Here is a 16,146-nt window from a genome sequence, read left to right as displayed (position 1 = left end):
CAACAGGTTTGCCTCTCCCTTGTTTCCCCCACAACCTCTGTCCTCCCTCCAACGGCCTCCAAGTCTTTCCCCAGCCATTTTCTGAACTATAAGAGACTCACCCCAGCTCTTTCCCTCCCTCCTGGTGGGTCCAGAGTGGGTTGGGGGAGGCAGAGCTGGAGCCCCAGCCCCATGGGACGTCAAGGCTCTCACCCCTGCACAGGCACCCTCAGTGCCAGCGTGATGCAGCTTTGCGTGGCTTCACCTCCTCTCTTTGTCCACCCAGCGCAGTTCGGCCATCGCCGTGCAAGAACATGACAGCCATTTCTCTGAGCTGCTGGTTTCTAGCCCCTGCTTTTGCTCGCCGTTGATGGCACGGAGGGAAGAGTTTGCTTCTGTTATTTATGGTTTTGATCTGGGGGTTGAAAGGAACCCAGTGTGAGCAGACAAAGCCCAACCAGCAACCTAGGAGAGATGGATCTCGCCAGCCCAAGATGAGCAGATGCGCAGGGCTGACGCTGGATCCTGCGCTTGTCCCTGCGTTCATAGGAGCTTTGCTAAAATTCAGGCTCTCCTCCTTTTGCCCTCCCGCCAGGAAAGCAGCTAGCAAGCTACTCCTTTTTTGCTGCCGTGTGAGGGGAGATTTGCCGTATCTCTCTCCATCTGTCTCTCCTCAAGATGAGCTGGGGGTGACGTTTGGTTTCCAGCTGAACCACGGCGCAGTGCTGAGCCGCCACGTCCTGGTCTTGCATCGGGTGGCTTCAAGTGGCGCAGCCTTGTGCCAGGACTGCTGGTGCCTCTGCCACAGCTTTGCCGCCGTCTGCTGCCGGCTCCTACGCGTGGAGCGATGTGTGAGGACACGCCGTCATGGAGGGGAGCTGGGATGGGATGGGCTGTTAAAGGGAACGTCAGCGTGGTGCAACCTCCCCTCATCCCGCTCTGCCCCAACTGACTGATGCCGAGGGCAGCACTGGGATCTGGCCTCAGGAGTGGGTCCCTGCGTGGGTTCTCCACACCACAGGGAGCTGAGGTACGTGACCATCCACCATGGGGAGTATACTTGACCTGCTTGTAAAGGAGCTGAGGGAAGAGGACAAACCCATGGAGCAGCCATGGAGCTCACCAATGCTGAGCTGCGGTGGGCGTCTCTGCAGCTGCTGTGAGAGCCCTGATAAAGCTATAAAAGAAAGGCTGAGCTAATGACGTTTGTTAGTTTTTACTATGGAAGAGGTCCCAGGCTGGACCTTTTTTTTCTTTTTGTTCCACATGGATGTGCCCATGGAAATGGCTTTGGAATAAATTGTTGAAATGAATGGTAAGGCATGACCCAGACCAGATGTTCCAGGTTTCTGATCTCCGGCTCCTGAAACCTGTTGCTGAGCGTGGCCTGGGACAATGGCAGCTGTGACAGTGATGGTCCCAGCGGTGGTGGGGGCTGGCACAACGGTGCGGACGACTGTAAAGACCAGCAGTACCAGGCACGAGGAGAAATAGTATAAATTGGAATGATTCGACTTTCGTCAAAGCTTGTTTTTTATTAGGTTGGGGTTTTTCTGCCCCCAGCCAATCAGCATGCAGCAATAGGGCCACACGGCCAACTAGCATCCAAAGGTGTGGCCAACCAGCCCCGTGGCACTGGAGCTTCCCAGCCAAGTAGCCAAGCGGCAATTTAACCTCCCAGCCGATCAGCTATGGGGCAAGTTAACCTCTCAGCCAATCAGCCATAGCGCATTGTAATCTCCCAGCCAATCAGCCGTGTGGCATTGTAATCTCCCAGCCAACCAGCCACAGGGCATTGTAGCCTCCCAGCCAATCAGCTATGCGGCATTGTAGCCTCCCAGCCAATCAGCTGGTCTGCCCAGCCCGCGGGAGCCTTTCCCGGCCGGGCTGGCAACTGGTGTCCGGGTCTCCTGCCTTCATCAGCGACGGGCTCCAGCGCTCCCTTGTTCCGGTGTTAATTGCTCTCCGTCGCTGAGATTTTGTAGCTTCTCTTTGACTCCGAATTTGCCCAGCTTCCAGCCTCTTCTGTGTTGTTTTTTCGCTCGCAGGGTCTGCGTGTACCTTCTCTCCATTACACAGCTTTTTCTTTTCTCATGAAGTTGGTTCAGTGTGTTGTTTCCCCCCGGTTTCATTTCTCCCTCCTCCCCTAGAAGACCATTCCCCACCCGGAGTTATTTACATTTTAATTACCATTTGCAAAGTGTGCTAAATGCAGAGGGTAAAAGGCTGGGTTATCGCGTGATCTGCCGTGGGTTCGCTGCCCAGGGAGGGGAGGGGGACCCTGGGTGACAGAGGGACGAGCCTCAGCCCCGGCTTGTCTCCAGCTGCCCGTCCCGGCCGGACCCCGCAACCCGCTTGCGTCTCCGAAGCCAGGGCAGACCCGCTGCTAAAGGCTAACGGGAGTGTTGTTTACGCCTCGCGCTGCCATCATTTATTCATGCTCTTGTAGCCTGCAAAATGATTCCCCGGTTATTTTAGCATCGCTAATTAAGGGGAGGGAGCCTCAGTGGATGAGACGGGGGCGATCGGCCGGGGGGAGGCTGCTTTCTGCCGAGCTCAGCGCCGCGTCAGCCAGGCCGGCCGGGATGGACGCCACTCTCCAGCGCGGGGCTGAGTAACTTTCTGGAGCGCTCTGTGCTTTTAGGCTCCACGTTTCTCCTGGAAGCCGAGGGTCTTCGCCCAGCAACTCCTCCGTGCTTAATTGCTGGCCTGCACGGCAAATGCATTTGCTGGAAGGGTGCAGAAATCTCCGTGGCGAGGCAGAGGCTCAGCACTTCGCTAATCTTATGGCGGCTGGGGGAAGGCAGCCCTGGAATGCCAGAGATGTAATGTCCTGTGTGGGGGGAGAGAGGGAAAAACAGCTCCTGACAGCCTGAACTCTCTGGTCTGGTAAGAGGGGGAAGTCTGGGTCTGCCTGATCCCCGCCTGACACCTGGTACACGAGCACCTGGCTCCATTTTTCTCTCTTCCTCGCTGCTGCCCCAGACCATCTCCTTGTTCCTCCTGCCCCTCTGCTCCTGGGTGCCCTCTCTCCAGCTGTATGAAGGAGCTTCTCAACCTCCACCCTGCCCCACAGACCCCATCCCAAGCAGCAGGGCTTGCCAGTTCCACCCCCCCTGCCCCCCGCCAGTTAAAACCCCCCCAACCTCCTGCGGAGGTCCTCCAGGACCCCCAGCCCTGCCAGGTCCAAACTCCCGGTGCCTGCAGGGCACAGCAGGCAGAGGTGATGTGTCACGGAGTGCCCTGGGGATGGCATGGCAAAGTGCTGGGTGCAGGAATCCTTGATCCTGGATCAGGGAAGGCCTGAGGTTTTTCTCAGGGATTGCTGTCCCCTTTGGCAGTAGACGAAGGGCAGAGACGCTGCATCACCCTGAGCATCCCCTGCTTTAAATGTACGCATACCTGAGCAGATACAGGGACATACAGGCAAGAAGAGCTGTTCCTGTGTCAAACTGAGGGTGAGAGCAGCCATCCCGAACCCAGTCTTTGACTTCAGCTTGTGCATGGAGAGGACTTTCAGTCCTTGCATTTGTCTTTTGAGTACACGGACAATTGCAGTCACACCTGAAGGAGGTCCCTGAGATTGTTAGTTCTGGAAAGTTTGATGAAATAACTGGCTGGTTAGCAAAAAGCAGCTTTATTAGAGTCCCTGCTGAAAGAGGAGCACAGGAATAACTCAGCGCTAATGAGTCAGTGGAGAATCCACAGGGGATTCAAAGAGCTTGATGGCAACAAGCTCCATCTCAGGCTTACACTTCATCAGAGGCCTTACTAGGCACACGAGAATCTAAAAATGGGCTCAACTCTGGTCAACCAAACCAAGATACGGGTCCCCTTGCTTGCATTGCCAAATATTTAATAAAGCAATATTCTCTGCCCCTTCCTGGACATCAGATCACAGGAATAACTATAATGGGCAACAGATCCCTCTGCTGCTGGGTGCATTAAGGCAGGGGAGACGCGGGCTTCGTTACTCTCCGTGATCTTTCCCTCCTAGATCTGCTCTGTACAGCACCAGCAACACAGGAAAGGCAGAAATAGCCACACTTCCAACGAGCGCCTGGGGCTGGTGGCTGTAGCAGGGAGCTTGGCTGCTGATAAGCCTGGCTTTGGCTGCTTCGGAGCTGAAAATCCTCTGGGTGGCCAGAGCAGGGTCTTGCTGGCCACCTGCACTCTGCTATCTAGCTCCTTTCCCATCGTTAATTGGCCAGAAAGCTTCTGCTGCTCTTGTGTATCTTCATCTGTCATCGGAGGACTTCCTTGGTGCTCACTACTGTCATCTCTGCAAGGCTCAGCCAGCATTACCCGTGTGAGTGAAGGCACAAGACTGTTCAGAGCCAAAGGAATGCCAAAGAGGCACCAGAGCATCCAAGGGAGGAGAAGATGCCTGGGGAAAGGCATTTTTTCCGCTGGGGATGGGTTTTGGGCATGGTGGGGAGAGGAGAGCAGCTACACAAAGGTCTGCTGGTGGGAGCAGCCAAGGAGGCGGCATCCCCTTGGGCTGAGATGTGACACCCACCAGCACTTACCTTGTCTGCCACAAAACAAAGCACAGGTGCCAAGAAACCCGCAGAGAGCATCTCAGCAGCATCCTTTTCCCCTCGCCTTTTTGGGGTTCTTGAATTTAGTTTCTGGCAAAAGGAATGCAGATCTCTTGCCCCACAGCACCTGCAACTTAAAGCTGGATTTGTGACTGAGCTGGCACCCAAAGAAATTCCCACGATATTGCATTGCACTGCTGTCTAACTGTGGTGTAGAGCCGTGGGAGCTCCGGCCCTTTTGGTAAGCAAATTTTCTAGCCAGGAACTCAAAATAAAATGCTTTCTGGGGCCAGCATGAAAACCCAGCACTTTGTGAATAATGCCCCTGCTCAGGCCAGAAGGGCTGGATTTGGTGGGTCGCAACATGGGCAGACCCCAACCAAACAGCCTTAAAGCCAAGAGGGGAACCAGGGCTGCCGGCAGCAGAGGCTCAGCAAATGGCTGGGCTCAGGAAAGCGTGCGGTGAATTATTGATGTACCTGGTTCCAGGCTCTGAATGAGCAGCATCAGGGGCTGGGCGGGAGGCTGACATTTCACATCCTTCCCTGGGGAGAAGCGGTCTGTCCGTGTTCTCCGGGAGGAGGAGAGCTCCCCCCCTTGTGAAAGTCAAGGCAGTAATGAAAGGGACAGGGAGAGATGGGGAGGAATGGGGAGCAACAAATGTTCAGATGAAGAGGGAGAGGAAAAATAGATTGATTTGTCTTTGAAATAACATGCTAACCCCCCAGAGACAGGCTGGCCAGCCACTGCGCTGACCTTGCTTTGATTTGAGTGTGGATTATATGTTTTATGCAGTGAAAAGTCAGCTCTATGGGAATGAATAACATCCCTCCTCAGGCTGAAATCTAAAATCTTCTTTATTGGCACTGTCTGGGGACGACATAAGTAAGGACGCTCAAGGTTGTCACTAGGTGAGCTCTGCGGAGGCTGGTGACAGAGGGACCGGACAAGCTGGGGTGCTGTGTCCCAGCTCTCATGCAGGCTCACCCCCTGCCTGAGCAGAGCCGGCGGCTGCAGGGAGACACGGGTGCCAGCAGAATCTCCCGGGCAGTCAGGCTGCTGTAACACCAGAGCCTCCATCATCGGAAGAGCTAAAGATCCTGCCAGACTGGTCTCTGCCGGGAAGGCGTGCTCTACCTTGGGGCAGGAGGGTGCTTTGGGATGGCCTTTTGAGGTCCGTCTGTGCAACCAGGGAGGGGCAGAGGTGGACAAAGCCCTTCTTGTCCCCCCAGGTCCTGCTGCCACCACAGCGAGCAGAGGTGATGGGCAAAATACTGTGCTCGCAAGTGCTCCCTGTCGCAACAATCCCTTAAGGAGAGAGAAATGCCCTTCGGAGTTAAAGAAATGGGGATGTGGTTCCTGGGGAAAATGTAAACAAATCTGTGTGTAGCTGCTGCCTGCAGCCAGACCCTGCCGCCGGTTAGCACTGATTATCTTGAACAAGACCAGCGGCAGCAAGGAACACCTCAGCCTTCAAGGAAAACCTCTTCCTGACCTTCATCGATTAGCATGTGGCTTATTCTCTAAAATGGAGATCTCTCATTGCGGAAGCTCTGCCTGCTCTCATTACCTGCCTGAGATCTGATTCCTTCCCTCCGAGTCCTGTGAAGGAGACCTTGGGCTTGGAGGTACCTCGTGGCATAGCAAAGGTGCATAATTATTTCCTGTTCCCTAATTGCATCGCCCTGTTATTCCAGGAAATGTACTCTTGCTCTGTCAGTAAGAGTAAATAGGAGATCTCTGCAACAAGGGAGTAACCGGTAATGGTCTAGATGTGACTGAACTGCAGATAGACAGGAATTGGTCTTAGAGTCTCAAAGCACTGAGAATAACAGCAAGAAAACTGAACTCTGAGATCTGTGAGCTCGGCTCTTCCTCTGAGGTTTCCCACTTAAAATTAGACAGGACAAAAGAAGGGGAATGTTTCTCTGGGGAAAACCCTGGGATAGTGCCCCGCTGGACACAGCGGCAAAGCCACCAGCCCCGGCAGGGCAGCAGCGCTCTCCCCATCAGCCCCAGGCTGCGCTGGTCCCCGGGGTGCTGCCATCACCCTCTGCCGAAGCAGAGGCTGGCGAGGAGTCAGCTCCCTGGATTTTGGGGTGCCAACTCAGGCGGTATGCGCTGAAGGACCTCGCTTCAGTGCAAACCCACGTAAGAGCACAGCAGAGCTCCCTGGGAGTCAGCGCTGCCTGTGTTTCTTCATCTCCTCCCTCAAAGGCTGCGTGTGCCATGGGATCCGCTATGTTCCCTGCACCCGGGGATGCTGCAGTGACGCGTGGGATGAGCATCTTCACTACAGGGCTTTAAAAGAAAAAAGCAAACCCCGATGCCCAGTGAAGGGAGCATCACCCGGAGGCGATTTCTGGGTTAGGCTGGGTGTCAGAGCTGTTTCTGGGTTAGGCCGGGCGTTGAGGCCGGGTGCCGCAGGGCCCGGACTGGCAGCGGGTCCCCGGTTGCCGCCGGACGCCGCCGGGGGAGCGGTGCCACGTCCAGCCCCGCCGCGCCCCTCCGCTGCCCCCGACCCGCCACAGGCTCCCTGCGCTCGGCCGGCCGCCGCACCCCCTCGCCCCCCAGCGCCCCGGGGAACCGGCTGCCGCCGGGCTTCCCCCCTCCCCCCCCTCCGCCCACGGGGGACACGGCGTGTGTGTCCCCTCCCCGCTCGGGGACACTGCCAAGAGGGCACCGGGGCGGTCCGCCGGGGTCCCGGCAGGTGCGGGTCGGAGCGGGGATCCGGCGGGGGCGGGCAGGGGGCTCCGGAGCGTCCCGCCCCGGCGGGGGCCGCCTCCCGGCCGGCGGGACCACCCCCTCCAGTCTCCACCCCCAGTTCCCCCCCTCCCCTCCTCCTCCTCCTCCTCCTCCCCGTCTCTCCTCCCCTCGCCCGGCTCAGTCGGTCGCAGCCATGGCGGAGGGAGGAGAGGGAGAGGAGCTGCTCCGCCCGCCGCTGCCCGCCGGCGCCCCGGGCCCCAAGCGCTTGTGCTCCCGGGCCTGCCCGGCGGGGGGCACCGGGGCCGCTCACCCCCGTCCCGGGGCCGCGGGGGCCGGTGCGGGGCCGGGCGCGGGGGCCAGCGGGGCCCCTCCGGCTCTGGCCGGTTGCTGCCCGGCGGCGGCGGCGGGGCCGGCGGGGGCGGCGGGCGCGGCCGGGCCGGCGACGGGGCCGGGGGGCGGCGGCGGCGGGGCGGGCAGCCTGCTGCAGCCCGAGTCGCTGCTGGACGCGGCGGCCAAGCGTGTGGCGGGGAGCTGGGCCTTCGAACGGGTGGAGGGCCGCTTCCAGCGCATCCCCGAGCCCGTCCAGCGCCGCATCGTCTACTGGAGCTTCCCCCGCAGCGAGCGGCAGATCTGCATGTACTCCAGCTTCCAGCCCGGCCGCGCCGCCGCCGCCGCATCCCCCGCCAGCGCCGCCGCCGGGGGACCCTCCGCTGCCGCCGCCGCCGCTGCCCCCGCCGCGGCCGGCGAGGAGAGCCCCGCCGCCGGCCCGCCGCCGCCCGCCGCCCCTGCCGCCGCCCCCGCCGCGCCGCAGGGTGAGGGGCTGCCCTTCCGCCGCGGCATCCGCCTGCTGGAGACCGGGGCGGTGGACAACGTGCTGCAAGTCGGTGAGTTGCCGGGACGGGGCCCCTGGGGGCTTCTGTCCCCCGTCCGTGTCCGTCCGCCCCCCCGCCTCCCCCTCGCCTCCCCCTTTCATCCCCTCCAAACACTTCAGCCTTTTGTCTGGCGCGGTTGTGGTTTGACAGGAAAATCCTGCCCCGGGGGCAGGGACTGCCTTGTGCTCCTCTGGGAAAGATGCCGGCTTTGGGGGTGGGAAGGATGGGGGTGACACCTCCCCCCCTCCCCCGCACCGCCTCCCGCGGTGATGTGTGTGTCCCCGGGTGTCACCGGCGGCTGCCCGCAGTGTGGACGCCGGCCATCCAGCCCCAGTGGGAAAATAAAGCACACACACACCCCCCCCGCTCCCCCCCCCCCCCCCCCCCCCCCCCCGGCTAAAACGCCCGTCGGGAATTTGTATGGAGGGCACGCAGCCCTGCCGCCACCCCCCCCGCCCCGCAACCGGGGTCCCTGTCACCCCTGAGCACCCACACCCACGCTCCCAGGGGGGTCCCGGCCCTCCCACCGGGAGAAGGGGTTATCAACATAATGCATCTCTCCAGCAGCGCTCGGCGTTTGCCTTTGTCTTCTCCATCGGGGGCTTTTCCCCCTTGGAAAATCTCTTGGGGGGTACCTCCCCCCCCTCCCCCCCCCCCGGACGGACACCCTTCGTGGGGCCGGCAGGCGGGGAGCGAAGGGGAGGGTTGGGGTGACAAGCCGGGGGGAGCAGTGGGTACCAGCGGCGGCCTGGCGGGATGCGCGTTTCGGGGAGGGATGATGCGCGCGGCCTTCGTGACGAAGGGGCCGTGGGAATGACGGTGGGAATAATGGCACCGTGTTTTCTCTCCATGGGCAGGTGGCTTTTGTGTGCGCTGGCGGAGGGGGATTGTCGGAGAGGAAACGTTGTTCCTCTTCCCACCCCCTCCTCCCCCGTCCTTTCCAGTCCCTGCTGTCCCCATCCGAAATCCGCCTTGTAGCTGTATAAAGAGAAACAAATTGTGGTGTTTTACATAAAATAATCCGCTCCTGGTTGTTATTGGGAGTGATTGAAATGCGCGTTGCCATTAAAGTGACATTAGGCTGGAATTTGTTTTGCAAATGCGAAATGTAAATTCATTTTGTGCCAGAGGTATGGCGTGAATGAGTGAAGGGAGGGGGGTTTTTGTTGTAAGGAACGGTTAGTTTGGCTGTGTTTATTTAAAGAGCTCTCCTTCCTTTTGAGGAAAAAACAGCTTTAAAAAAAAAATAAAAAAAATCCCATTTGGTACAGTTTACATTCAGAAGAGCGTTATCATAACATTTTCCATTTGAGACCTGAAAATAGGAGACAGTAGAAGAATTCTCCTTCCACCTCTGATGATACGCAGTGAAAATTCCTGTAGCACAAAGGTTTTTCTCTGAGGATGTGATTATACCCTTTTTTTCTTGGGGGGTGTGTGTGTGTGTGAATTAATATTTTCGAAGGGCTGCGTTAAGATGATTAATTATTCCGAGTCTGTTTAAAATACTTTGAAAACAAAACCAAATAATTTTTTTTAGGAGGAGAGGAATAGCCCTGCAAGAACTTTAAAATTGGGGGTGGGGGTGGAAATAATAGCTTACTGTGGGCGATGCTTTATTGACCTGCCCACCGAGGTGTGGATGGAGGGGGCAGCCAGTGTGGGAGTGGGACATGGCGGTAGCGGTCGCCTAAACGCAGGGCTGGTTCTGTACAAAGGAATTTTCTTTTTTAATGAGCTTTTTAAATGTATTTCTCTTCAAAACGTGTCTCTGACAAGGTTTCAGCTGATGCTGTGAAGGATCTGCGTGGTGAGTGCCATGGTCAGGTGCGTGTGGGACACGCAGAGCAGTCCCCATCCCAAAGTGACGTCCGATGTCACGCGTGCCCCGTCTCCCTGTGCTTCCCGCTGCTGCTTTGGGAGGGCCGGAGGCCGATCCCGGCTCTGGCGTTTCATATCCCCTGACAAGTCTAAACCATCTCCCCAGCTTTGAAATCGGAGCTTGCGCCCATTGTCCTCCAGAGCCGTCAGCTTTTCAGATGAAGCAGCACGTTCTGGAAGCGCTGGCCGCAAAGCCGGCGGGTGATTTATCTCCCGTTTTTTGCAGGGTGGAAGGGGCGTGCGGGATGCTCGCTGTGGGAGTTTGCCTTCGGAGCGGGGGGGTGCGGGTCTTGGCTGTAGTGCGGCTCCTCTTCGGATGGGTGATGCGGGATCGGAGACTTCTGGGTTTTTTTGTCCCCGGAGTAGCCCCTTCACAGCAAGTCTCTTGCAGACCCGAGATGGAGGAGGAAGATTTATATCAAACAAAAGGGCTGCGTGTTTATCTGGGGTGGACGGCAGGCATAGCGGAGATGTCCTCCGCCAACTTTCCACATCCATCCTGCGGATGCTGCTGGAAGGTGAGGTGGAAGAGCTCCAGCCACTGGAGACGCACTTTGTGGCTGCGCGCGCGCGCGCGCGTGTGTTTGCAATTAAGATAGGAACTCGCTTGTCGGCTTATGTGGGAACCATTATGTCTTGGGGGGGGAAAAAAAGAAAACCCCAACCCTGGCTTACTTGATGCTCACCAGTGCTAAATCAAAACTACTGTTCCCCTCTAAGGATCTCTTTAATGGACACCGCCAGCTCCCGGCGTCGCGACCTGAGGTTTGCACAGTTGAGATTTGCTGTTAATAAAGATCAGATGTTTGTACAGTCGTGTTTCTGACTCAGACCTGCGAAAAAAAAAAAAATAAGGATAGCGCGGATGTGAAATTCCCCCTCTCTCTGTGGTTGGAAAAATCTCTTTGAAAAATCGAAAACCAAAATCCGAGAGGAATGACCTTCTGGAGACGGGAGGTGGTGTGGAGGGGTGAGGGTTGTACTCGTGGGGACAAATTGCTTCGGGCTCCGGCTCCCTCGTGCTTACAAAGCTGGCAGGTCTGAAAAAAAAACCCCATATATGCCACATTATCAACCAATAATTCCTTCATGCTTAGTAAAACTTAAACGAGGCTTAAACCCTGATCTCACTGGAGTCATTAAATTGATTTTTTTTTTTTTTTTTTTTTGCTGCTCAAAGAAAGATCTTGGATGTTGAACACAGGCATCTTTGTCTTCTTAAAAACTGCTTTATTATTATGTGTACAGATCCCGTCTTTGTGTGTGTGTGGTGTGTGGGTTTTTTTTTTCTTTTAATTTTTAGACAAATGACAAAAGCATGCAGGAAAGGAATGCAGAAATGCCAGGCTTAATATAAAGCATGCAACTGCACTGCATGCCGGGAATCCTAAAGGATACAAAACCTTTAACGACGGCGGTTAATTTTTAACAAGTTCACTCGCATAAATATTTATGAACAAAAGTTTTTTTACACCATTATCTCTTGGGTTCTTGGAGAGAGAAAAGACCTTTGGTGGATTTTGACAGTAGGCTGTGATCCAGCAGAACAAATTCATGTTTCTCGCCTGCGCTCCCCAATCCCGTATAATATGGTTTTGCCCTCGAGTTGTCACGGCTGCCGATGGGTGGGCCAGTGAGTGTCCGTGGCAATTTTATGTGGGAATTCTCCTTTTTCTGAAGCGTCCGGCTTTTGTGGTGTTCTTTGCGTTGTAACCGGCCGCTTGGGAACCTTTTCGGCGTGCGCTGCCTATGGCTCCTTACCCGCAGATAAGCCTTTGTGCCCCGGTGGGGAGGTATGCGGTCCAGCCATAAGTACATAGGCAGAATTTACTTTTGCTGTTAGAGTAACAAAGAAGCAGGGCTTTAAAAAACGCGCTGGCTTTGTAAACACTTGGAGGGAGCCTGGTTTTTTTTTTTTTTTTCCTTTTTCAATCCTGCAATTAATCCTGAGTGTTTCACCCGATGCTTTGCAGGTCAGTTTTCCCGTGGTTCCTGGTCCCGTGATTAAGCTGGACATCCAGCAGCAGGGGATTTTCTGACCGTGTTTCAACATCCTTCTGCCCGGGCAGAGGTTAAGATAGTCCCAATACCTGTAAATAATACCTGTAAATGCATTTTAATTGGAGGAGTTTTAATTTGGGTTTGCTTTTTGACTTGCTTTTTGTGACGCGGTGGTTTTCCGCTTCTCTCGGTGTGTATTTGTGATGATGCCTGTTGAGATGCATCTTCAAAGGTAACAATACCAATCGGTTCTTAACGTGGCTGAGAATACTTTTAGGGTTTTATTTTTTTTCCTAAAACTGCTTTCAGATTTTTTTAGAGTTTTTTTTTCTAAAAATGCTCACTTTTAGGCAAGCCTTTGGTTTCCCTCCCTTGTGACGTGGTACGGGGCAGAGTCTAAATTTGTATCCAGTTGTTTTTAAAACTCTAGGTGGTGTGCTGCTTCGTAGAGCTGTTTATTTGGGGGGAAAACACTTTGATGGGGGCTTTCTAGAGCCAGTTGCGGCTGCTTTTGTTTTGTGTAAAGATTGGGTCTCCTCCCGGGTCTAGGTTTAAGGCTGTATCCAGCGGGAGCAGGTTTGGAAGGAACGCCATGGGTCATGTAACATATTTTTTTTGCCCCATGTCAGGGTGCTGCTAAGGGAGTATAGTTTTTCCGTATCCTCTTAATTTTTGGGTGGGGTGGTTGTTGTACAACATGTTTCCAATTTGCTAATTAATTTTTATTTTATTTTTCTTTACGGGTAGATTACTTTATCCTGCCATGTATATTAAAATACTTTAAACCACATAAAAGGGGCTGGCAGAGATTCATTAGCCCTATCATGATGGAAACGGTGGAACGCTTTAAATATACATTAAGACCTTTACGTTTCTAATTATTTTTTTCTTAGCATAGAATTAAAAGGAAGGATTATTAGGCATTAAAACTTATGATCTGTTTATTGCTGCTCCCTCATAGGTGAGATATTTCTTGGGCATGTTCTGGACTATATTATAGGAGCTGGAATTGGAGATGATGGAAACGGCCAGAGTTGCTTGCTGGTTGTGCAGGGAGAGCTAGGAAAACTTTGACAGCTGGAATTTTAACTTTTTTCTCTTTTGCAGATTTATTTATTGGCTTTTGAGTCTTTAAGAGATCAGATCCTCTGAAGCTGGGATGTCTCTTTGACTGTGTGGTTAATTACTCCAGGCAAAATGATGCTAGCTCAAAGAGGCTAGGGACCCAAAAAATAAAGCACAAGGAATCAAATACGTAGTTTTGGCTTTGAGAATAAATAGGCTTGAAGGGTTTTTTCGGAGAGAAGGTGTGACAAGTCCTGGTTTCTGGCTCGAGGAGGCAATAGGAGTTTGTTCTCAGCTTTTTATAAAGCTTAGCCCAGGTGAGACACTGACTTTCGCTGCTTCCAGCACACGAGTCATTGACAGCAGATTTTAATTTTGCTCACATCGAGAGGGGATCTTTTAGGAAATATTTAACTGTGCTAAAACTGCAGTAACATAAACCACATGTGCCTGCGTGCTTTGTCTCTGAAGCTTTGTGCGAGGGAATGTGCTTTGCTGTTATTTGACGCTCGCTTTGATGTTAGATGTTTTATGATTAGTCCCTCTAACCTCAGATAGGACTTTTGGAAAACTTAAATGAGCTCATCTACCCGATAGCTCTGTAAAGTCACATTCAGCTGTCCGTCGTCTCTTGCAGTGTGTCAGCTTTTCATTTTCTTTGGAAATTATATATATAAAAACTAATCTTGGTAGCGTTAGGGTGTAAGAGAGACTTTGTGGGCTTATGTGTTTCCTTGGCATATACGTGGACCTAGTCCTGGAGGAGGACCTGGTCCTTGGGGAGATGGTGAGTCTTTGGTGGTTTTGGGGTTATGTCCTGCTCCCCTTTCCCAACGGGAGACCTGTTCCCATCTGGGGTTAGCTCAGCACAGGGTGGATGAACAGCATGGCCACCTTTGTGCTTGCCTTTAATTTTTAGGGCTTTTGCATTTAGGTGGCACAGACAGTTCTGTGTTGAGCAGTGATGTGGGTTCCCTCCCCCCCCCCCCCCCCCCCAGCCCTTGAGGCTGGAGTAAGTCGTGCAGGTGAGGGGCTGAGCAGGGATTTTGGGAAGAGTAGTATCTCTTTGCCTTCTCAAGGCAGCTGAGTGCTGGGATTTTCAGCGAGAGACCAAGGCTTGCTGGCTGTGTGACAATGCTTCGTGCTTAAAACCGGAGAATCTTCTGAAGATGTTTCTTCTGGGGGTGTGAGGTATTGATTTCTGTTCCTCTGGCCACGCTCTGCAGAACCTTGCATAAGGTTCTGGGTGAGGTGGTGGGGAAGGAGCATTCACTTGCTCCCCTGTCTCTTCACACTGCTTGTTTCTTTGCTGGGGACCTGCAAAATTGGCTGGTGGGGTCCTCTCCTGGCTTTGCTCAGCAGGAGCCAGGTTGTGGTTGAACCTATGTTTTCCCCATTGATCTCCCCATCTGTGGCTGGTGTGGATGACTTTATTTTGCAAGGAGCTGGAGGCATGGAGTAGCTGTCTTGAGGGTATTAAAATAAACTTCTAGTATGCCTTACCTTACACTTGATGCTGTCTTGAAGACGTTCTGTTACGGGATTGTCGTACTCCTGGTCTTCTGGGGATGAGAGGAGGGGAGGAGAGCGGCTCCTCTGAGTAACTGGTTCCCGCTTCTGCTGAGTCTTGGCTTTCTCTGGCGTCAGCATCAATAGAAATAGATCCATTTTCCAATGAGAACAAAAACTTGAAGACACCAAACTGTGGCTAGGTTAGTAAGTGCTGTGAGACAAGTCTACCTTTTGGACAGACCAGTTTTGGAGCCAGGACATGCGATGGTGGTGGGGAGCCCTCCCTGTCCCTTGGCAGAGCTGCTGAGGCCCTGAAGATGCTCTCCTGCACCTCAGAAGAGCAGGACTGAGACCCGCTTAATTTTTGACCTGGCTTTCACAAGGGTTGGGTCTGATGTGCAGGCTTGACCGACCCCTGGCTTCTTGTGCCTTTCCAACCGGAGTTGGGAAAGGGCCTGATAACATCTCAGAGAGACACGGGACCTGCAAAACCACTTCTTAGGGCATGTGCGGGGGAAAGCATCTTCATGGTTTTACAGTGAAATAGCCCAGGAGCAAAAAATCAATTTTTCAAAGGTGTTTTTTTTTTTTTAATCCTGATGTTTAAATATGAATAGATTCCACTTAGTTGGTGCGGCGGGTGTGTTTTATTAAATGCCGAGGAGTCACCTGTGCACGACACCACCACATTTCTCTCCAAATGGGTTTTCTAGCGCTGTGTTTTAAGAGCATTTGCTTTTTTGTCTCAAGCTTACGGCTTAGGATTTTGTGCAGGATTGGGGTTAGTCCTTGTAAAATGGTGCATTTGAAGTAATGCACAAATTAATAAAATCCTGGGCTTTTACTTGTCGCATTCTAGGTGCACGTTGCCAGGGATTTCTTTTTCTTTGTTTTTTTTTTTTTTTTGGCATTTCTCACATTATTAAAAACAAAGCCACGAATGTGCTTAGGAGGCAGTTCTGCTGCGATGCCAGCTCGCAAAGGTTGCACGCGGATATGGTGGGTCCAGCTTGTCGTCCGCAGATGTCCTGCTGCTAGGCTAAAATGGGAGCTGGGGGGGGTCTATGGTGATGCCACGCTTATCGCTGGACGCCCGTAATGAGCTGCCTGCACCTTCACCACCCAGCTCGTTTGACGGTGGGGGGGGGCGGCCCACTAATCGTTATTGAGGTTCGCTCAGCGGGATGCGGCGTGGTATCTGCCTGGCTGCTGTCTTTGCACCTGGAGACAGTGCCCGTGCCCCGCAGCTGCCGGCGGGAAGGGATTCCCCATGGGAATGCTGGAGACTTGGTGTCTGGGACCTTGGCAAGGTCAGGACAGGCTGTGCCTCTGTTGCGGATGCCGTCAAGTAGCCCTGGCCTCCATCCTTTCAGCTGATGCCGGCGTGTGGGTGACCGCTCGGGATGCCAATAATAGCCATTACTCGTTATTGGTGTTATGTGGTTTTTTTAAAGGCTGGGCTCGCAGGAGGTGCCACGTGCTGCGCCCTGGCCGTAGCTGCCTTGATGAAGACAAGCGCCCTGTCAAAGGGGTGGCAGAGCAACAAATGGGTTCCCGAGATAAATAAAATTTGCATTAATGAACCACAA

General features: G+C 54.0%; 1 protein-coding gene across 1 annotated transcript in view; it reads left to right on the top strand.

Moving 5' to 3' along the window:
• The first annotated feature begins 7,403 nt into the window (after positions 1-7,403).
• ZSWIM5 (zinc finger SWIM-type containing 5) overlaps positions 7,404-16,146 on the top strand; it is a 100,905-nt gene continuing 92,162 nt past the window's right edge. The window contains exon 1 of the mRNA XM_074598436.1: positions 7,404-8,110. Coding sequence (XP_074454537.1) covers positions 7,420-8,110 — 691 coding nt within the window. The 5' untranslated portion in view covers positions 7,404-7,419. The remainder of the gene's footprint in view (positions 8,111-16,146) is intronic.

This window comes from Larus michahellis, chromosome 8 (assembly GCF_964199755.1).
Source record: "Larus michahellis chromosome 8, bLarMic1.1, whole genome shotgun sequence".
Taxonomy (NCBI): domain Eukaryota; kingdom Metazoa; phylum Chordata; class Aves; order Charadriiformes; family Laridae; genus Larus; species Larus michahellis.
This window is presented reverse-complemented; position numbering and strand designations above follow the sequence as displayed.